The sequence below is a fragment of the Protopterus annectens genome, chromosome 2.part0, assembly GCF_019279795.1.
Source record: "Protopterus annectens isolate FY-2018-M chromosome 2.part0, PAN1.0, whole genome shotgun sequence".
Taxonomy (NCBI): Eukaryota; Metazoa; Chordata; order Ceratodontiformes; family Protopteridae; genus Protopterus; species Protopterus annectens.
This window is the reverse complement of record NC_056728.1, coordinates 118,057,971-118,081,412: the sequence shown is the minus strand read 5'-3', so window position 1 is coordinate 118,081,412 and position 23,442 is coordinate 118,057,971. Positions and strand designations below refer to the sequence as shown.

The 23,442-nt window shown below is 42.5% G+C and overlaps 1 protein-coding gene across 1 annotated transcript in view; it reads left to right on the top strand.

The window, feature by feature from the left end:
- Positions 1-23,442, top strand: part of LOC122792989 (armadillo repeat-containing protein 8) — a 1,754,692-nt gene that overhangs the window by 1,272,888 nt on the left and 458,362 nt on the right. The window contains exon 9 of the mRNA XM_044060608.1: positions 8,558-8,653. Coding sequence (XP_043916543.1) covers positions 8,558-8,653 — 96 coding nt within the window. The remainder of the gene's footprint in view (positions 1-8,557; positions 8,654-23,442) is intronic.

The window sequence follows — 23,442 nt, the reverse complement described above, 5'->3', positions numbered from 1 at the left end:
GCAACCAACGCAGAAATACTACGCCTCTGGTATTCGGTCTGGCTGAGGCCTACCCTGGCAGGGATAACCTAAATGTGATGACTGCAACAGTGAAGACACTCGAACATGTACATTTATGGTAAGTGTCCACAACTGTACTTTCCCTGAATCCGGGCAGGATGGAACTGAGTGTTGGCTAGTAAATGGAGCCTCTGTTGAAGGTTGCATTTCATTCCTAATAAAGGTCATTTCTCTTTGGGAAGGGGTCGCCATCTTGTTCAACGGGCTTTCATGACTAATTTTTGGCCCTTAGCTTTATGGGTGAAATGTTGAAGTGAGAGTAGCTTTCCTTCCTTTTGGTGCCCTGTTTCTATGGGACTTAGGTCCTCATCCTTCTTCCAGTTCTCTCCGAGGCTTGATAGTGAAGAGGAATGAAGAGACCTCTCATTTCTGACGGTGCTTTTGTTATCATCCCCCAAACCCAGTGGCAGGTGGTTCTGGGTTGGACTTGTTTCTTCCATAGCAAAGATTGAGTAATGGGGTCTGCTCTTCCTCTCACCCTTTGGGATGGAATTAGGTCGTTCCACATCAGTAGGACTTATATCCACTGCCATAAGCTGCGATTTTGTCCACTCCTCTGAAGTGCAGTTATCTGTCCAGTACTTGCTTCGGCTACCTTTAGTAGGCATGGTCACAGTGGGTCTTTCGTCAGTTGCCTTCCTTTATCAGGCATTTTTCCTTTACCTATGAGATGTTCTTTGTGTTTCACTTTTGCAGTCATTACACGTGGGTTATCCTGCTGGCAGGCTACCCTCAGTCGGCCTGAATTCCAAAGTCTAGGTCCGGCGTCGGTTGCTGTCATGCCTTCCCTGACGTCAGTGCGCCAGGGGTATAAAACATGCAGCTGATGCAATTTTCTTCAGTCTTTCTTGCCGCGCAGTGCCCAAAGCATAAGCAGTTCACAAGTGCCTGTCGGCCGACTCCTGAGATTTTCGTGTTCGAATTTCAGTTCCAAAGTCTTCATTCAAAGCTAAGTACCCCATTGGGGAAACTTTTTTCTTGTTCCAGACCAATGTCAGAAAAAGTTAATAATTGTATTTCTTGTGGGAAGCAAATACCTCATAAGGACTTTCATTCTTACTGTATTCCTTGCCTAGGCCCTGACCATGACGTTGCTAGTTGTCGATTTTGTGCTAGATTTAACCAATGCACTATTAAGCGTCGGTACGATTTTGCATTACACTATTTTGGCAGAAGATTTAATTATACGATGTTGTCGGATAGCCATCCGACTACCAGAATTCACAAGAAACGCAAAGAAAAAGAAAAGGACAGGCATCCGAGGTCCAAAACCGACGACAAGGCTTCTTCTATGCCAGTCGCCGGTTCTCAGTGAGGCGCCTTCGCACCACCTGTTGCCCGCTACTTTAGACCCGCAGGCCGCTACCGACTCCTACGTGGAGTTGACTAGGCCACTGGAAGCTCAAGGTATTGGACCTTCGGAGTCTATTCCCTCAGATGGGTCCGGAACCGCTGAGCAGGCATCGGCTTCTGAGGGTGTTTTCAGACCTACTCAATTATACATTAAAATGACTTCAGCTTCAAAGGCAAAGACTAAAGCACCTTTAAAGACAAAGAAACAAGTACAGCAGCCTTATGGACAGGCCTCCATGCCCAAAAAACAGATGCTCAAAATGGCCGAAGACTTAATTACTTTGATCAGGGGTTCCCATCCCCCACCTGATAAAAGGCCTAGGCAAGAGACAGAATATGAATCTTCAGATCAGGTTTCCATTTCCTCTGATTCCTCTTCTGATCAGGAATACTCTCTTCCTCTCTATGAGGATTCTGATGCTGAAGAATCTATCCCTTCAGCATCTCTTCCTGAGGATTATTCTTTTAGGAAAATCTTGCATACCATGAGGGAGCATTTTCACTGGGAGAGCCAAGATTTTTCAGAATCTAAGAAAAGGCTCAGAAACTTCCTTTTACTACCACAACACAGGCCCGTAGCTATTCCACCTGTGTTAGACATTATAGATGATGTATTTCAGAGTCCGGTCTGACCCCTGACTCCTTGCCTCCAGCTCCTGTTAAGCCGGACAGGTACTACAGGGTTCCTGACTCTCATAAATTCCTTTTCAAAAACCCTGCTGCTGACCCAGAAACAATCTCTCAGGGTCTCAAAGGGGTCAAGGCTTCCGCTGCAAAAAACCCTACCCCCTCAGACAGGGATTCTAGGGCACTGGACAGATGGGGAAAAAAGATTTACACTTCTGCTACCTTGGCTATAAGGGCTTTAAATTGTCAGTTTCATATGCTCAAATATCAGCAATATATTATGTCACTGCTTAAACAGAAAATGTTGATAAATTCTGAATGTGCAGAAAACAAAGAAATGCAGGATTTATTGCATGCAGCTGAACAAGTTGGAAAGCATACTTTGCAATGTGGTTTTGATTCTTTGGAGGCCTCCTGCAGGGCTGCTGTTACGGGTTCTGTCATCAGGAGGCATGCTTGGTTTATGGAACACAATCTGCCTGATCATGTCAAAGCAAAATTATTAGATGCTCCATTACAGCATGATACCTTGTTTGATGTTAAAGCCGAAGAGGTGTTAAAGAAAATGGAGGACAAAGCTAAATCTGTGCAAACGGTTAAGGATTTCTTACAGGTACAGCCTCCTAGATTTAGCAGACACTGGCCTACAAAGAATTGGTCCTTTTCAGTGTCAGACAGACTACAAAGATACAGATGCCCAAGAGGCAGATCCCAGCCCCAAGGTTCGTACAGGTTTAAACAATGGGGTGCTTCTACCTCCAAAAGTGGAGAGGGCAAATCACAGCCATACAGGAAACAGTCCCAATGACTTCCCCCTGCCTGCACCAAGCACTTATCGTCTGGCAGCACCTTTAGGGGGAAACCAAGCACTTTTCTCTCAAAATTGGCACATAATAATCCAGGACAAATGGATCCTAGACATAGTGTCACAAGGGTACAAGTTTCACTTCCATACCCTGCCAAGGACAAACGGTTGACCAGACCTGCCAAAACATCAATGGGCAGAGGCACAAAAACAAGTCTCATCCCTCATGGACATAAGGGCCATTCAACAAGTACTGAGCAAGAGCAGGGACAAATATTTTATTCAAGACTTTTCTTGGTCCCAAGAAAGGATAAGACCTGGAGACCAATACTAGACCTATCTATTCTAAACACATTTATGGATGTACCAAAATTCAAAATGTTGACTCTACAGCAACTTCTGCCCATGCTGGGCAAGAAGGCTTGGCTTGTGACTTTAGACCTAAAAGAGGCATACCTGCATGTCCCAATCAGACCAACATGCAGAAGATACCTCAGATTCAAAGCTGGCTCAATGCACTACCAATTCTCTGCACTGCCCTTTGGCTTATCTACTGCGCCCAGGGTCTTCACAAAGTGCCTGGTACCAGTAATTGCATTCTGCAGACAAAGAGGAATACAAATATATCCTTACTTGGACGACTGCCTCATTCAAGCAGAGAACAAGGACATTCTACTACAGCATATGGCGTTTATAAAGAGATTTCTAACAAGCCTAGGGTACACAGTCAACGAAACAAAATCAAAACTAGTACCCACTCAAGAGATAATATTCCTGGGTGCAAGCTTAAATACAACTGCCCAGATGGCTTATCTCACGCCAGACAAACAAAGACAACTGATTACCTATTTCATCCGGTTGGCAGCAAAGGCCCAGTTATCTGCAAGAAAAATTATGCAGGCTTTGGGCTTCATGGCATCCTGCATTCTACTAATTCAATATGCAAGACTGCATATGAGGAAACTTCAATGGTACCTAAAAAGTGTTTGGACTCGACATTGCCACAGTCTGGAAACAATAATTACCCTCATTCCCTGCCTGCAACAGGAGTTTCAATGGTGGTCGAAGGCTTGTCACCAGAACAAGGGGCAGCCATTCACTTTGCCCCCAGCCAGGCAAACATTAACAACGGATGCATCAGATTATGCCTGGGGGGCCCACATGTCAGGAAGGTGTATTCAAGGTACATGGTCCATAACCCAAATGCATCTACATATCAATCAAAAAGAGATGCTAGCTGTTCAGAATGCCCTGACAGCCTTCAAGGACCTACTTCATCCGGGACAACTACTGATAAAGACAGACAACACCACGGTCATGCGGTATATAAACAAGCAGGGAGGCACTCATTCTTACCCCCTTTGCAGACTAGCCAAGACTTTGTGGGACACAGCATTGACTTATCAAGTACATCTGCAGGCACAATTTCTGCCAGGAAAGATAAATACTTTGGCAGACGAACTAAGCAGAAACCTCATGGATCCCCACGAGTGGAAATTGGATCTACAAGTCCAGCATGATAAGAAGGAAGTGGGGATGCCCGGAGATAGATCTATTTGCCTCTCCTCACAACTACCAACTAAAAAGATTCTGCACAAGGACTTATCACAGACAAGCATGGAAAGTGGATGCCCTATCTTTCAGCTGGAAAAGCTTAGCAGTATATGCCTTCCCTCCACTGCCTCTCCTCCCCAAGGTACTCCTAAAGGTCAGACAAGAGAAACCAAAGATAATACTGATTGCCCCAGACTGGTCCCGCCGGTACTGGTATCCATATTTAAGAAACTTGTCTCAATGCCCTGCTTGGACCTTGCCTCAGATACCTCGTCTACTATCCCAGCAAAACAATCAGATCCTGCACAGGCAGCTAAAGACCTTAAATCTGGCAGCATGGCAGATAATGTAGTCATACAAAACGCGCCTCTCACCAAAGCTGTGATGGATGTCATTTTGGAGGCCAGAAGGCCTAATACCAGAAAATCTTATGCTGGAAAATGGAAGAGATTCTGTGCTTGGAACCAGGCACAAGGAATTGACACAGCTGTACCAAATATTACTCAGATTTTGCAATATTTAACTGAGATGCTGGACAAAGGCCTATCCTTTTCATCAATTAAAAATCATACCTCTGCCATTTCAGCCCATTACAATACAGAGCCACCAATCTTTTATCATCCTTTGTTAAGACAGTACCTCAGAGGAGCTAAAAACTTAAGGCCTCCAAGAGCACCAGTACCTGCATGGGACCTCAATTATGTCTTGGAAGAACTCACCCTGCCTCCTTTTGAGCCAGCCGCTACAGGTGATATAAAGTTTTTATCTTGGAAAACAGCTCTGCTTCTAGCAATAACTTCTGCAAGATGAGTCTCAGAGCTACAGGCACTCATGGCTGTGGAACCATTTATCATTTTTTATCCAGACAGGGTTTCTCTGAGGAAAAACCCGACATTTATGCCTAAGGTAGTGTCCATTGTGGCCCTTAACCAAGCTATTCATCTGCCTACTTTTTATCCAAACCCACAGAATAAGGGGGAGAGAATTCTGCATTCTTTGGACATACACAGACAACTACGCTTCTACTTGAACAGAACCAAAGCTTTCAGAAAGATGGAGCAACTACTAGTGTCATATGCTGCAGGATCACAAGGAAAGGCTATCTCAAAGCAGACTATTTCTAAGTGGATAGGCCACTGCATTCATTTCTGCTATTCACAACATGGCAAGCCAGTGCCTAAGAGCATTAGACCACATTCAACCAGAGTAGCAGCCTTCCTCAGGGGAGTACCAACCAAAGACATTTTAGAGGCTGCTACCAGGAGTTCAGGGCACACCTTTACAAAGCACTATCATTTACCACTCTACTCTAAATCCAGGGCAGGCTTTGCCACTGCAGTTCTGCAGGGCCTCATAGCCGCTCCTAATGCTATATTAGCTCCAGCCTCCCAACCATAGCTTTGGGATTCAACCCAAGTGTAATGACTGCAACAGTGAAACACGAAGAACATAGTACAGTTGTGTGCACTTAAATGTAGATGTTCGAGTGTATTCACTGTTGCAGTCCAGGTTACCCACCCACCACCCCCATTTCTTTGCTGGAACCTTTCTGCAATTCTCTAATTATACAACCTATGTGGTGTATTTGCTTGTAGATGAAAGTATATTTTGGTGCATGCATGTTTTATTGACATATTTTGCCCTTTTGGGGGCACCTGACATCTGGGGCAAGAAAAACTGAAGAAAATGGTGTCTGCTGTATCTTTTATACCCCTGGCGCACTGACGTCAGGGAAGACGCAACAGCAGCCGACGCCGGACCTAGACTTTGGAATTCAGGCCGACTGAGGGTAGCCTGCCAGCAGGATAACCCAAGTGTAATGACTTCAACAGTGAATACACTCGAACATCTATATTTATGGTAAGTGTACACAACTGTACTTTTGGCATTAGACCTTATGGCTTGGGTTTCTCATTTTACAGTCTTCTTACTTTTTCTTGTGTGGTGTTGGTGTTTTCCTTTGTAGTTTTAAAGCCTGGTATTCAAGATCCTCGGTGCTAAGTATAACATAATTCTTATTGTATTTGTTTAACTTTGAAGAGGGCCCTCCATGATAAGTCAGAACTATCTTCCTTCCATCCACTGTATGTGAGGGTATTCCTGTGTCTGACCATGGCTGTTGAATTCCTTGTAAGTCAAGCAAGTACGTAATTGTATGTTACTTGTTGGCATTGAGGGTGGCAGCTCTTCATTGATATTCTCAGTTTACAATGAGATGAGCAGGCTGGCATGGGGATTGAGTATCTTATGTAGATAAAAGTCTGATGCGACAATGTGTGCCATCACTGGCATACATTCAGAGCATAGCACAAGAACTTTCACACTGGTTGAGAGAATAAACCCAAGCTTAGGAGATTTCTCTTCAATTGATATGAAAGAATGAAAAAAAAAAAAAAGAAGAAAAAAAGCAAGTAACCGGTCTGCCAACCACAAACTATTGAATTGAGCGCTTTCGTCAGGCTTTCACCCCAAGACTTCTTCAGAATAAAAACAGCTGTAACCAACTTCCGTTTAAAATAGCAACCAGTCAAGTCACATGTATGAACAGTGCTAGAGTATTGGTTAAAAAACAAGAGGCAAAACATCATAAATTGAATAACAAATACATATAGTCAATTTTTGAAAACTTTAAAAATCAAAATTGATCAACCCTAATTAATGTTTAAAATCTGTCAACATATGTAGACTAAAAATTCAAAAATATTGTCAACATTATAGTATATGTGAAATTCAGACTTCAATTTTAAATAACTTGAAATCGACACTTTCATTTAAACCAGGTTTGCTTGTAGCATTGCTTCTGAGCTGCCAGAATAGTTCTATGTATTCAAGAAATAACTCCATTGGCCCGCCTCTACTATTTTCATTGCAAACCTGTTCTAAAACAGCAAACTTAAAGTTGTGATTTGGGTGATCTGCTGTGTGCTTGGCTAATGCATTGTTGCCATTGCCGTTCCTAATATCATAAACGTGTTAGTAAATACGTTTGTTTAATGTATTGATAGTCTTACCAATGCAAAAATATTGACAGTCTTGGCAAATAGCAATATATACAAGGTGCTTACTTTGACAGTTTTTTTGCAAGTACACTTTACCGTATCCACTAATAAAAATAACATTGGTCTCCAAAATAAAGGGGCATTGCATACAATGTCCACATTTACACAATATAACCTTCCTTTTTGGCAGTGTAATTATGTTCCAAAAGACTCTTTAAACATGTATCCCTCCTGTATATAATACAAGGTTTGTCCTGAAATCTTGATTTACAAGTGTCATCAGTAGTGAGAATTGTCCAATTGTTAAACAAGATGTCTGTAATGCTGTAAAAGTAAGCTTTAAATGTATTTGTTATTCAATTTATGACGTTTTGCCTCTTGTTTTTTAACCAATACTCTAGCACTGTTCATACATGTGACTTGACTGGTTGCTATTTTAAACGGAAGTTGGTTACAGCTGTTTTTATTCTGAAGAAGTCTTGGGGCGAACGCCTGACGAAAGCGCTCAATTCAATAAACAGTTTGTGGTTGGCAGTCCGGTTATTTGCTTTTTTTATTCTTAGTTTGTGTACGGCTGTTTCAGTAAGTTTTGATATGAAAGAATATTTCTCTTCATTTTTTGTGGAGTCCGAAGACAATTGCTAAAAACTGAAGTACGTTTTGTCATTGCCTTTTTGTAGTGTTCCTAGTGCTCTTAATTGGAACTAAATGTATTCATAGTTAAAAAGGAAAATAAAGGAGAAAGAAGACACGCCATAAACCTTCAGTTCTCTGGAGCAAATTGGTAAAGTTCATGATGTAATTTTTTGGGGAGAATAAGTTGCACACTAGGGGGCACACACAATCAAAATAGATGTAGGAAAAGTTCAGGTAAATATTTGGAAATATTTTCTTCACTGAGAGAGAGAGACTTTGTATGTGCATGAAACTGACTTTAATGAATAGTAATGAGTTAGCAAAAGTGAAGTAAAGATGCTATGGAAGTTGAGCTGAAATAAAAATAACACTGAATGTCTTCTCTTTCTGAGACAGTGGAGGGAGAGACTAGGTATGCCTAAGAAGTCATAGTGTTTTCATGTTCTTTGTTCACTTGCGCATTACAGCAAATAATGTTTAGAATGCTTTTCCAGTTTGACTAACCAAGAAATATTTTTTCCAGACATTATGCATACTGGCCAATATAGCAGATGGCACAACAGCAAAAGACCTCATCATGACTAACGATGACATCTTACAGAAGATTAAATATTATATGGTATGTATCGATGTGTGTTAATTTCGATAATTTAATGTAATGTCCTTTAACACCTTTGTTGAATTATTACTTATGACATAACCAAACTTATATTTATATAAAAGTAAACAAACTATATTAACAAGTTAAGACATTATTCATCATATTTTTCTGTATAATTTATCATCCGTCTAGCATTACATAAATTAGTAAAGTCCTACCTTTTTTAAACTTCACTCTTCCTCTAAAACATTTTTCTGCATGTATTTTCCCCATGATTTCCATTTTTTCTCTGTGTTATTTGCACTTATCCTTTTCTAAAGGTCCCACTTCTAGTTGTTTTTATCTCTGTTGCAGTATTCGCTGCATCATATATGTTTGGTTTAGACGTGATTTCCATTTTCTAGTAATTGCATCTGATGTTGTCAATTTTTATTCTATGTTCTACCTCTGGGTTCAGATCAGAACTGAAGGTCTGTTGTTTTTTGGCTTTGGGATCTGACGAAGGAGTCAGATCCATTATCTTAGTTTTTTTTAGCAGACAGATCCAATGGAGAGGTCGGAACTGAAGCAGGCCTTTTTCTTCTTTTGTCTTGCGCTGTCGAGGAAGAAGATGATGCAAGGATAGCTTGTCCAGATTTGCCGTGTTTTGATTTTTCTACAGGAGAAGCTCCAGAAATTGCCTCATCAAAGAAGGACGACAATAAACCTTGCTAAGTATTAATTTAATTTTTCAATTTAATTTTTCATTCAACCAAGGCCCTATGGTTGAAAGAGTGACAAATCGCACAGTCCTCCTGACGATGCAAAGGACCAATGCAATAAACACATAATCACTAACTGATATTTTGTGCCACATTTGGCACATTTTCTGAAGCCAGCTGGCTTATCCTTAGTTTTCTCATTTTCAACCATTGCTAGTAAAAAAGGGAGAAAAGTCGTAGAGAGACAGAACTCCAACTAGATTTTTTTTTTGAAGGGAGAGAAAGAAAAAGAAGTTACCAACAATGGTAAAAAGGACTTTTACACAAGGTGTTAAAAAAAAAAAAAAAAAAAAAAGAAGGATACTGACAATAGTATCACTAAGTACTTTTCATATGAAGAAACAGAAGGGTAAAAAGTCAGTAAAGAGTGAAATTCAGGGTAGAAGTTAGTCGCTAGATAAGGGTTAGGTAAGTGAACAAAAGGAGAAGCTGTTTAAAGAATTCTTAGAACTTTTTGAAAAATATATAGAAAATAACACAACTACTTGAGAGCTACTGGTGAGCCACATCTTCGTGAAATCAACAAACGAGATCTGAGGTAACTTAGCAAGGGTGCATTATGGGTAAAGGGGAGCTTGAGAATTTTTTGGTTGCTGCGAGCTATTACAATGGCTGAGGATCCAAACCCACAAGTTGAGGAAGAATGAAAATGGACAACACAGATGAAAAGTTATAGTGAGTACATAAATGTTGCATCCAGCAGAATTAAAATTATCAAGGCCTTACTATATGTGAGCAATTCAGGCCCTGTATCCCAGCTAAAAAATCATTTCCTTAGTTACACCTGTTTGCCCACCCAAAATTACTGACATAGTACTCTTTCTGGAATTTTTAAAGATTTCCAACTCTTTTTACTCCCAGAACATATGTTCCCAGTTACCGCCTCTTTCCCCATCATGCCTACAACATTTGCTGTCTACTTGAGGAAAAATTCTTCAGAATCTGCTTGGGGTATAACAATACCTACACAAACACTTACAAGTAAAAATCTTAAATCTTCCAGACTTTGTTGCATATTTGGAGCCATACATTTTTCCTCTCATTGTTTACTTGTGAATTTCTTATCCAGTCTCTCTTCCCAGTCTTGTCTAACATGTTCTGATTGTTTCCTATAGCTATCGTGCAATATTTTATATGCCCTCTGCCAGCACTCTGATATCAATCCCTGATAGAGAAGGCGGTCTGTAGCCTGTAGTCAAAATGTCTTCTTGGCCTCTTCCCATTCTGTTACCTTTCCTTCTCTATCTGTTTGCTTCCAATACGTTGGTTCCTTTACCAATTTCCTAGTAAATTCCAGCTCACTCTTGCTTGTTCTGTGTACCCTCTAATTTCAGTCATTCCAATCAGCAGAATCTCCTTTCTTTGTTCGTATGTTGGTTTAGTTCTTAGAATACTTTCTGCTACTTTATGATTATAATAATATGTACGATGTTTGTTATTCTCCTTGAGGATCTGCATCCAAAATCCTGCTCTGTCCTTATTTCTTGATTTCCCTCCTGCTTCGTCATCCCTTTCCCCTTAGAATTATAGCTTTCTGCTTGTATTATGCCTTAACTGTGTAGCTGTAACATATCTATTCAAATCAAATAATCCTAATCCACCTTCTTCTATCAGAAGGATTAAGTTATCCCATTTGTTCTTGATCTTGCCCTTTTCCCTTCCCATGTAAAATCCTTCAACTCTTGTTTAATTGCTATTCACATCTTCTCTTCTCGTTGATAAAAATATGCCTGATCTGTTTTATCTTGCTATCCATATCCATAGGCAAGAGCTTCCAGTTTCTCATTTTTTGCATTATCTTTTTAGTCTCTTCCTAGATATCATTAACTGCCATAACAGAATCCTAACCCATACTCCTAAATACTTAATTTTGTCATGCTCCCATAAATATTGATATTGCCAAAACCAATTCATGTGTGGGTACATAGTTTACAGCTATAGCCTTTGTTTTATCTTTATTTATTTTATATGCTGAAAAGACTTGAATTTGTCTCAGAATGTTCCACGACACTGAAATGTCCTCCTCTGGTTTTATCAAGTACAAAATGATATTATCTGCAAATAAACCTAACTTTTCTTGATTGGCATACCAATTATATCGTTGAATTTCTGAGTCCCTTATTTTCTTTGCCAATGTCTTTATACATAACTCAAACAACAAAGGGGAAAGAGACCCCCCTGCTTGGTTCCTCTTTTCAGAAACAACTTGTCAGAGAGGAACCCTCCCACTTTAGTTTTTGCCTCCCATCCCTCATTTATCCTTCTAATTGACCTTGTTACTGTATCAGTCAATGGAAATGCTTCCATTGCCCTACTCATAAAATCCCAGTTTACTCTGTTGAATGCTTTCTCTGCATCAAGATCCACCAGCAAAAAAGGTATTTTCTTTCATTCTGTTTCCCTGTGGATCATCATTGTTTTATTAATGTTGTTAGTTGCTTCCCCCAGAAAAAAACACATTGATCCACATGTATCAATTTTGGCAACACCTTTGCTGTTCTTTTAGCTGTTATAGACATAGACACTTTGTAATCATGGTTTGAAATTGAAGTGGGCTTGTATGAAGCTAGGTTGGATGGGTCTTTACTGTCTTTAAGTATTTCAGGCACCACAGCATTTTCCAGGATGTTGACGCTTCTCCTCCTTGTAAAAATGCTGTTAAAAGTTTTCAGATCTTTATTCTCTCCTAGCTTCCAGACTTCCACACGATTACCATCTCCTCCTGAAGACTTCCTTGCAGATTGATTATACGTCGCCGTTTTTGTCTCATCTCTTCCAGTGCTAGCTGTTGATTGTTGAGCCTCCTCATTTACCTGTAACCTTGGGATACGCAAGTCTTCCATAAATATTTCCATTTATGCTTTTTCTTGATTTACACATTTCTCTGTTTTGTACAAATTTTCATAAAATTTCCAAAATATCTTTAATACGTCTACAGGATCTCTGATTATTTTTTCTTGTTATAGGCTTCCTACATTTGGCAGCAACTCTTTTTACTGTCCCTTGCCTAAGTCATTGTGCTAAAAGTTTTTATGCTTTGGAGTTAGAAAAAAAAGTTGATTACCAGCAATCTTTCTAAAATCATGAATATTATCCAGATACTCCTTTATATTTTCTTTAACACACTGCAGTTGCATCTCTTCTTCTTTGAGATTCACCTTATTTTCAATACTTTAACATTTGTCAGCCCCTCTAAATAATTTTTTTCTTAACCATATCTCTTTTTGTTTATAATATATTAATATATGTAATATTATACAATATTTTTAAACTCCACTCTCATTTTAACCCACTCAGTAGTTATACCTTTTGCAGAAATTTCTAACAGTATCTTGTTTTTACTTCATTACCCTGCATTTTTATCCTAGTTATTAGCTCATGGTCTGAAATAATTATTGGATGTGTGTCGAAGCTTTTATGCTAAATGCACATGTACCTGTGAAATATAATTTCTGTCTAGTCTAGCCCAGTTGTTGTACTTTGGGAATAATATGTAAATTCTCTCCGGGTTCCTACTGCTGAATTTACACCTTCATACCAAATATTCTCATAATTTTTTCAGAATTCTACCTTTTTTTTTTTAAGATATATTTTTCCTTCTAGATCCCCCAGATACATTCTCACTATTACAAATAAAGATGTTCTTCGTGTTTCACTGTTGCAGTCATCACACTTGGGTTATCCTGCCAGGCATAGCCCTCAGTCAGCCTGAATACCAGAGGCTTAGTATTTCTGCATCGGTTGCTGTTGCTCCAGGACTGATGTCAGGTCGTCAGAGGTATAAAAACAGCAGCCGACGCCATTACATCAGTCTTTCTTGCCGAAGAGCCTGAAGCAGAAGCAGTTTGCACGAGTGCCAGTCGGCTGCTACCTGAATTTTCGTTTCCGAAATTGAAGTTGAAGTCTTCTAAAGCCAAGTACCCCATTGAGGATCCTTTTTCCTTGCTCTGACCAATGTTAGAAAAAGTTAACAATTGTTTCGCCTGTGGAAAGCAAATACCACACAGATATTTCCATTCTTACTGCATCACCTGTTTAGGCCCAGACTACAGCGTCCCTTGCTGAAAGTTTTATGCTTTGTTCAACGCCCGAACTATACGTTGTCGGGCTCATATCGTAGCTAAAAACTTTCGCTCTCAATCTCCGTATTCCGAAATGGCTTCGGTAAGCCATCCGACTACCGATCTTCCGAAAAAAAGTAAGGATAAAGACAGAGACAGACCGCACAGGTCCAAAACTGCCGACTATGCTTCCGTTAAGCTAGTTGCCAGTTCACTGGTACTCAGTGAGGCACTTTCACATCTCCTGATGCTCGCTTCGATGGATTCACAGGCCGCTACCAAGACCCATTCGGAGTCCGGTATGCCGCGAGACTACTCTTTGACTATGGCACCTGCGGATGTCTCTACCTTGGATGGGTCTGGAGCCGCTGTGCAGGCACCGGCTTCTGGGGAAGTTCTTCACACTACTGATATTCGACACAAACAGACGACTTCTTTCGCGTCTTCAGTTCTTTCTAAAACTACTGTGTTTCTAAGGCCCAGAGTATGAACTACACCTAAAAAACCGACGACCCAACCTCAGGCGCCTGCTTCCATGCCGCAGTCTCAGATGCTTAAAATGGAGGAAGACCTTATCATGCTGATTAGGGCAAGCCAGCCTACCCTTGCTAAAAGGAAAACAGACTTGTCCATAGCAGCTTTATCTGACCAAGAGTCCGACGACTCTGAGGTTTCTGATTATGAAGACATGCCCTTATCTGCTTATGAGGATTCAGATGCAGAGGAATCCATTCCTTCAGCCTCTCCTCCAGAGGATTTTTCTTTTGGTGAAAACCTATATACCTTGAGAGAGCATTTCCATTGGGAATGCCAGGATTATTCTCAGTCCAAAAAGAGACTCAGGGAATTTTTAGATTTACCACAGCACAGGCCCTTAGCTATTGCTCATGTTCTGGATGTTGTGGATGATGTTTTTATGGAATCCAGTCTAACTCCAGATACTCTACCTCCTGCTCCCAGGAAACCTGACAGGTACTATAGAGTCCCTGACTCTCTCAAATTTATTTTCAAAAATCCTACTACTGACCCAGAGGTGATCTCCCAAGGACCTAAGGGAATAAAAGCAACCACAGCTAAGAATTACACCCCCTTGGACAGGGATTCCCGAGCTTTAGACAGATGGGGTAAAAAAGTGTACACCTTTACAACTCTTGCTATTAGAGCATTAAATTGTCAGTTCCACATGCTGAAATGCCAGCAACATGCTATGAAACTTATTAAACAAAAGCTATCTACCTTGGCTGACTGCGCAGAAAATAAAGAATTACAGGAGCTTATGCATTCTGCGAGCCAAGTTAGTAAGCATATCCTGCAATGTGGGTTTGATGCCCTAGAAGCATCCTGCAGGGCAGCAGTCACAGGTTCTGTACTTAGAAGACATGCTTGGCTTAAGGAACAGACCTTGCCAAACCATGTCAAATCAAAATTATTGGACGCACCACTGAACAAAGACAATCTGGCACCAAAACAGAAGAGCTTTTAAAAAAAGATGGAAGAAAAAGCTAAGTCTATGCAGACAGTTAAAGACTTTTTGCAAGTCCAGCCTCCAAGATACAGTAGGCATTGCCCCTCAAAACATTGGTCCTTTCCAGCCCTCTCAAGGCCACCTCAAACTAGACCTAGGGGAAGTAGACCCCCCCCAGACAACAGTCTCAAGGTTTGCAGAGATCTAAGTAATGGAGTACCTCCACTTCTAAAACAGGGAGTGCTAAGCCACCCCTTATGGGAAGAATTCACAATGACTTTTCTACTCCACCTCTTACCTCTGCCCACCTGCTTGTGCCCCTAGGAGGAAAACTTGCCTCCCATGCAAAAAACTGGGCCTCCATCACCAACAGTCAATGGGTCCTCAACATAGTGTCCCAGAGGTACATATTTTATTTCCACGCACTGCCAACCCCAAAAGGGTTCCCAGATCTTTCTCCAAACCAGTGGGTAGAGGAACAAAACCAAGTTCATTCCCTGCTCTCCATGAGGGCAATTCAGCCTGTTCCTGCAGACCAGATAGGTCAAGGTTTCTATTCCAGACTTTTCCTGGTACCCAGAAAAGAGGGCACCTGGTGCCCAATCCTAGATCTATTCATTCTAAACACCTTCCTGGTGGTACCAAAATTCAAAATGCTCACCCTCCAGCAGCTTCTTCCTATGCTATCCAAAGATGCCTGGTTAGCCATTCTAGACCTAAAAGAGGCCTATCTGCACATTCCAATCAGAGACTCATGCAGGAAATATCTACGTTTCAGGGCAGGATCTATCCATTACCATGGCACCTCCCTCAGATTCCAACTCTCCTGATGCAGCAAAAGGCGGAGTTCTTGCATCCACAATTGCAGACCCTGAACCTGGCAGCCTGTCTTATTCCTTGACCTCCCTTGTAGTGGCCAGCCTAAGTAAGCAAGTTTTGGACGTAGTACGTGAAGCCAGATGACCCACCACTAGAAAATCCTATGCTGACAAATGGAAAAGGTATTGCTCATGGATCAAGGATAAAGGAGCTGAACAAGCACAGCCCTCCTTACAATTAATTAATATTAATTATTTCTCAGAAATTTTTTTAAGCTGCATAATAGCAGTTTTAGGTAGCATACAAATGCATGCCAGTGTAATCCTTTTCCCATGCCAACAGCCCCTTAATACCGCAATCTACCATTGTTATTTTTTTCCCTCTTGTATCACTATTGGAGCTCCTCTAGCAATTAGTATAAGTACAGCAAAACAGAAGCAAGTGGCAAGCATGGCACCAATATGAAATAAAATGTTTATTCGATAAAAGAACAGTAAGCGCTTCCTCAGACTTACAAACACATTATTCAATCTCAGTATTTAAAAAATTCAGTACCCAATGTAAAACAAGAAACAATTAGCAATGCAAATCATTCGCAATCTACTTCCGTCAAGAAAAACTTTCATAAAATTTACGAAACCGAGTACATGCATAAAATATTGTCAAAGGCTTAATTATTTATTTAAATGTAACTAACTGCCTCTATACATTCCATTTCATATCCAATTCACTTTTAAATGCTTTAATGAACCATAAAGTGTACCCCATTAAGAGATCCATAACAATCCATACAAGACCAACTTCTTTGCCCTCTACCAGCATCTCGTGAGAGCATAACGTCACTTATGTTGCCTAGCAACGAACAACCTAAAGTTTTTAAACAACATCAGTGTGTTTTTACAAAAAACTTCTGTGTATTTCTCATTTCTAACCACATAAAGACAGTATAAAAAGTAGATATATATGTATATATATAAGTATATATATATATATATATATATATATATATATGAGAGAAGGTATAAGAAAAAATGTGACAAAAACTACTAGCAACAAAAACGGAAAAGATGAGAACATGTGTATGTATACTACTGCCAGAAAAACTACCTGTCACTATATCTAATGCAGAAAGCCAAAGCCACAGATGCCTAAAAAATTAAGCCCCCACAAAATGCATATATGAAAAATAAAGACTACTGCCTAAATAAAAACAATAACACGTGTGTATATAAAAAAAAACAAAAAGAACCATCTATCACTGTGGCTCATGTGGAACATGAGCACAAAACACCCAAGCCAATATACCAATATGGGAGATATAAAATAGGGTCTGAGTATCTATAGCTCAAACCCTAAAACCAAACTGTTACAAATACATTAATGAATTAATTTCCTATTTCTTAAAAACTGTTTTAAAAATACTGCTTCATTAAGACTATATTGTTTATCTACCTGAAGGGGTACTATCCATTTTTGTTCAGCAGTTTCTAGGTCATTTCTGTTGTCACCAAGCCTACTGTTAGGAATCATCACTTGCAAAATCATAACCAAAAATTTATGAAAAGTATATACCTTCCCCGTAATTGGACGTTTAAAAATATAAATAATTGGCATATAGTCACAGCTGATGAACAGATAAGAAGTATTGTTGGACCTTACCCAAAGGTTGTCTTTAGAAATATGAAATCTATTAAGAGAAGGTTATGTCATAGGTCAGGTATAGATGTTAATAAAATAGTTTCTGCTAGAACTGGTACTTATGAATATAGACACTGTAATTTTTGTAGGTTTGTGAGTAATAGTAATAATGTTAAGTTGTCAATCTCGCCTTCATTCTTGCTTGATGGGTTCGGAGCCGATCCCTCGGCTCCGACTCGGCACTTGCTAAGCTCGAGAGTCACTTTTACCAGCTCGAGGCAGCCCCATATCCCATGATGCAAGGCGGTAAGTACCCAGATCTCGTTTGCCGCTTAAAATGAGGTCCTCCTTTTACCAGCTCCTGGTAAGTGATTCAATTTACTAATATTCAAGCCCCTTTTTGTTAAAAAACTTATTATTATTAGTTATAAGTTAATTATTTTTTTAGTCAAACTTTACCCATCCCATCCCCTCCCTGTTAGGGCGTGTGTGTGTTTATTTTTAGGAATACCTTTTGGTATTTTCTTTAATTTAAGTTTTTTGACTGGTGTGTGTGTGTGTTTAAGCACTATGTCAAAGGAGAGGGTCTCAGGTTTTAAGAAGTGTGACTCGTGCTGTCAGAAGATGTCTCTGACAGACGGTCACACTTCTTGCCTGTATTGCCTGGGGCCTCTTCACCTGCAGGACTCCTGTGCTATTTGTCATTCCTTCAGCCAGAGAGTCCTGCAGGAAAGACGTAATAAACTGATTCTTAGGGGCCTTCTTAAGCCGGAGGGCTCTCCGGCTAAGTCGGCTCCGTCAAAATCAGTTAAATCTTCCAAGGCCCAGGCTTCTGTTTCTAAGCCTGCGGCCTCGGCCCCGACTCGCTCGAGTCGAGATCGGCTCGGCTGGAGCCGATTCTGGCTTAAAGCCTTCGGCACCGATGGCTATCGGTGCCGAATCTGTATCGACCACCGGTGTCGGCTCCGATCGGTTCCGACACCATGTGGCACAGGCATCGGTGTCGGCTCCGATCGGCTCCGACACCGTTACTTTGGTGGCTGTATCGGCTCCGGCTGGAGCCGATACATCGAGGCTTCCTGTCGGCTCCGAGGAGTCGGCTCCGACAGGATCTATGGTATCGGCTCCGATGGCTCATTCCAGGAAGAGGTCGAGGTCTCCTTCCTTGGAGCCGATACTTTCGGCTCCGGCTTCACCTCTTCTATCGGAACGGAGCCATCGGAGCCGATCTTCAAGGTCATCCAGGTTGTCAGATCATGACCTAGAGAGAGTGGTCAGTAGATTACTTAAGTCACAGGTACTGGCCCAAATGTTACACAGTCCGTCTCAACAGACGACTGTTGGTCCACACCCCGTTACAGTTCCTCCTTCAACTCTACCTCAGAGCTTGGAGTTGGAGTCTTCGGGAATGGTTACTGCTACGGCTGGAGGACGGATACCCCCTTCTGTTCCTTCAGCCTCTACTCTTATCTCCTCTTTGAGACCTTCCTTAGAGGGATTCGGTGGTCGGGCTTCCATGGTCTCCTCCGAGGGGGTGAGTGGCATCGGACCCTTGTCCGAACCCGCTCTTCCCCTTGGAGCCTCGGCCTTGGTGAGCTCGGCTCCGACATCTGCCTCGGAGACTTCCCTTTCGGTGGTCCCTGGAGTTCCTAGCTCTTCGGAGCGGGTTCTCTCGGACCTGCCTGGGAGGGGAGCATTCGAGGTGATGAAGAGTGTACTGGCCACTAGTATCAGTCAGCAGTCTGTTCCCGTAGCTCCTCCCTCTATAGTACCTGTTGACATCTCTGCCACTTCTCTTGCTACAGGACCCAGAGATCCTCCGCCTCAGGTTTCCCCATTGGGAATTTCCCCTCTTCCGAGGATTCTCCTGATGTTTCGGGAGATCCTCCTAGGAAGAGGACTTGTAAGAGGAAGCATGTAGACTCCCCCGAGTCTGTCACTTCGGATACTGACTTTGATGAGTCAGAGGAATCCCCTAGATCCCCCTCTGAGGATGTCTCCTTCTCAGACATCCTAGAACTTCTGAAACAGAGGGGAAACTGGCCCACCAACAATCCCTCTGAGGATGAGTCAGTATACCTAGAGGCGTTTGGATCTCGGCCCTCCACCTCCTGGGTGTCTCCGCCTTTCGACCCCCTTATGCAGGTTATTGCACGAAAGGCGTGGGCAGCTCCTGACTCTGTAGAGCCAGTCCCTAGGAGGCCTTCAAAATTTATAACTGCCCCGTCTGACAAACAATTCCTTACCAAGGGTGTCCCCGCTGATGCCATGGTGGTGGCTGCGGCCACCAAAAAGGAACTTGCAGATCCTTCCGTGCCCGTCCATCCTCCTAATAAGGACTCTAGGACCATGGATAGGTACGGTAAGCGGATGTTTTCCTCAGCGACCTTTGCTATGCGTTAAGCTGAATTACCTATGTCACTTCACCAGACTCCAAAGGGATATCCTGAAGGAGCTGGGAGAAGTAGTTCAGGATCCTACAGCTGCAGGGGCTCAAGAAAAAATTGCTTCGCAGCTAGGAACCCTTAACTCCATTGCAAACTCCTCCATGCGGCTTATATCATATGCTGCTGATGGAGCGAGTAGGGCCGCAGGTACAGGTGTGGCTCTTAGACGCCAAGCCTGGATGCGGCTATGTGATTTTGCGGATCCCTTTAAGGCGTCCTTCACAAATTCTCCCTTTGATGGGTCAGCTTTGTTTGGCCCTCAGGTGAAGGAAACCTTGACAAGGTGCGAGCAGGACGGCAAGACTCTTTCTGCTGTTGGAGTCCGTTTTCCACCCCTTCTAGACCTTATCCCAAAGGACAGAAGGGCGGAAGATGTGGTTCCGTAAATCCCAAGGAGTCACGCCCGGATTCACGTGGTCAGTTTACCCCTAGAGGCAGAGGGGTAACAACAACAGACGCCGCTCTAGAGGCAGAGGGGTCCAAGAACCAGGGAAACAGGGAGCCTCTCTCTGACAAGCCCTTTCAGCATCCCTGAGGTGTTGCCCGGCTGTCCCTCCTTGGAGGCAGTCGGGGAAGATTATCACTGTACCCAGAAGCCTGGCATTCCCTCACTCAAGACAGATGGGTACAGTCGATCATATCCAAGGGTTATATAATTCCTTTCGAGGAAAGTCCCTTCCCCTCAAGTTCCCTTCCAGATGTACCACCGGTCTAAGGGAGATTGCAGAGTCAGAAATCTCAAAACTACTGCAAAAAATAGCCATTCAGCCAGTTACAATAGACCATTCAGAGCCCGGAATCTACTCAAGGTTCTTTTGGTCCCCAAAAAGACGGGAGACTGGAGACCAATATTGGATCTCAGCAGACTCAACAAGTCTGTCAGGAAGACAAGATTCCGAATGGTCACTCTTCAGTCAATTCTGCCCTTCTTACAGAAGGACAACTGGATGTGCTCAATAGATCTTCAGGATGCGTACTATCACATAAAAATTCACAGACGCTCCAGGAGATTTCTCCGCTTTCGGCTGGGGTCCAGTCATTTCCAGTTCAGAGCCCTGCCCTTTGGTCTCACTACAGCCCCAGAGTGTTCACCAAATGCATGGCAGTGGTCACGGCTCACCTGAGACGTCAAGGATTCCAGGTGTTTCCGTATCTCGACGACTGGCTCCTGTCAGCCACCACCAGGCATCAGCTTATACAAGCCAGGGATTACACAATAGACCTTTGTTCTCATTTGGGCATCTCAATCAACTTCGAAAAGTCATCCTTATCGCCCTGCCAGTCTATTACCTTCATAGGCGCAAACTTAAACACTGTTCGGATGTCAGCTACCCTTACAGAACAAAGAGTTTCAGACATTCAGACTCATGTCAGGATCATTCTGGCCAGCAAGAAAATACAGGCCAGAATGGTTCTAAAGGTATTAGGTCTCATGGCTGCGGCCATTACTCTTCTTCCCCTGGCTCGATTCTACATGCACCTTCTTCAGTGGATGCTGTTCACACAATGGTCATACCAGCAACTTCCAATGCGTCACCAGATTCTGGTGACACAGACATGCAAAGAGCATCTTGCTTGGTGGATCACATCGTCTCAGGTTCACCAAGGCAGGTACTTTGTACCCCATCCCCGATAGCCACTGTCACCACGGATGCCTCCCTGATCGGGTGGGGGTCATTATTAGGCAGGATGGTTCATGGGCGTGGCAGCCGTTCGAGTACCATCTGCACATAAATGTCCTGGAGATGAGAGCAGTGCTTTTAACGTTGCAAGCCCTCAACGACTTTCTTCCCGTAGGGACAATTGCAGTCCACACAGACAACATGTCTGTAGTTTGGTATATCAACAAACAGGGCGGAACCAAGTCCTACCCCTTGTGTCGAGAAGCGCTCAGACTATGGCAATGGGCGATCTCCTCTCATCGGTTTCTGGTAGCAACGCATATCCCTGGGAAAACCAACATTATAGCGGACAGATTGAGCAGAGCTATCCTCATGCCTCACGAGTGGTCTCTCAAGCAATCTATAGCGGAAGAGATTTTTCTGGAATGGGGTCGTCCATGTTGCGATCTTTTTGCTACTCCCCAAAACAGCAAATGTCCAGACTTCTTCAGCCTCTTCCCTCTATCAGGCCATCCCCCCAGAGACGCTCTGACCCAGGATTGGCCCCAGGGACTTCTTTATGCCTTCCCTCCATTTCCTCTGATCCCTCAGGTGATCCAGAAAGCTACCGTTTTGAGAGCCAAATTGATTCTCATTGCTCCTTACTGGCCTCGACAAGTTTGGTTCCCGTTCCTCCATCATCACCTTTTGGTGTAGCCGTGGCATCTGGACCCAGTGCCAGATCTTCTGATTCACCAATCGGGTCAGCTGCACCGGTCAATCCCTTCTCTCAACCTCACAGCATGGTTGCTCCACTTCCTTCCTTAGCCAGGCTTCCTCTGATCTCTAACCCAGTTAGAGACATCATAGTAACCGCTAAAATCCTCTACCAGGAGGATTTATACAAGCAAATGGAAACGTTTCTCTTATTGGGCTAAGGCCCAAAATATTGATCCTTTTACTGCCCCTGTTCAGGCAGTCCTGGACTTCTTAGCAGAGATTTTTCATGCAGGCTCCTCTTCTTCCACAGTCAGAGTTCAATTGGCTGCTATTTCCAATTTTCATGTCGGGATAGCAGATCATAATATTATGTCCCATAGGCTCTGCAGGGCCTTCTTGAAAGGAATTTTCCTACTAAAACCTCCAATCAGGAATCCTCCTCCTCAGTGGGATCTAAATTTAGTGCTGACATCCTTGATTCTTCCCCCCTTCGAGCCAGCTGTTTCTTGTTCCCTGAAATATCTTTCTTGGAAAACTTTATTCCTAGTGGCTATTACATCTGCCAGGAGGGTGTCTGAACTTCATGCTCTTTCGGTTCGACCCCCCTATTTGGTTTTTCACAAAGACAGAGTATCTTTGAGAACTAATCCAACCTTTTTACCTAAGGTCGCTTCAAAGAACAATCTGAATCAATCCATTGATCTCCCTGTATTTTTTCCTAACTATTCAGATAGAGCTGAACAAAAGCTACATTATCTTGATGTCCACCGTCAACTTAGATATTATTTGGACAGAACAAATAAATTTAGAAAATCTGATCAACTTTTGTTGCCTATGCGGATAATAAAAAAGGCCTTCCTGTTTCTAAAGTGACCTTGTCCAGATGGCTTTCTTCGGTCATCTCTGAAATTTATACGCTCTTGGATAACAGCTGTGCTCAAAACCTAAAGCACATTCAACTAGGAGCTTAGCTACTTCTACAGCTTTTCAAGCTAGACTTCCTTTGGACACTATTTGTGCAGCGGCCACTTGGGCTACTCCTCACACTTTTGTTTCCCATTACAAATTGGACTTGGCCTCCAGGGACAGAGCCAGTTTTGGCTCTACAGTCCTCAAGAGTTTGTTCCATTGAGCCACCCAGGATAGAGGTGCTAGGGACGCAGTCCCATCAAGCAAGAATGAAGGTGAGATTGACAACTTAACATTAAGAAGTTATGTACCTACCATAACGTTCCATGTTAGTTGTCTTCTCGCCTTCTTTCTTGCGACCCTCCCTCCTTCTCCCTGGCCTGGAC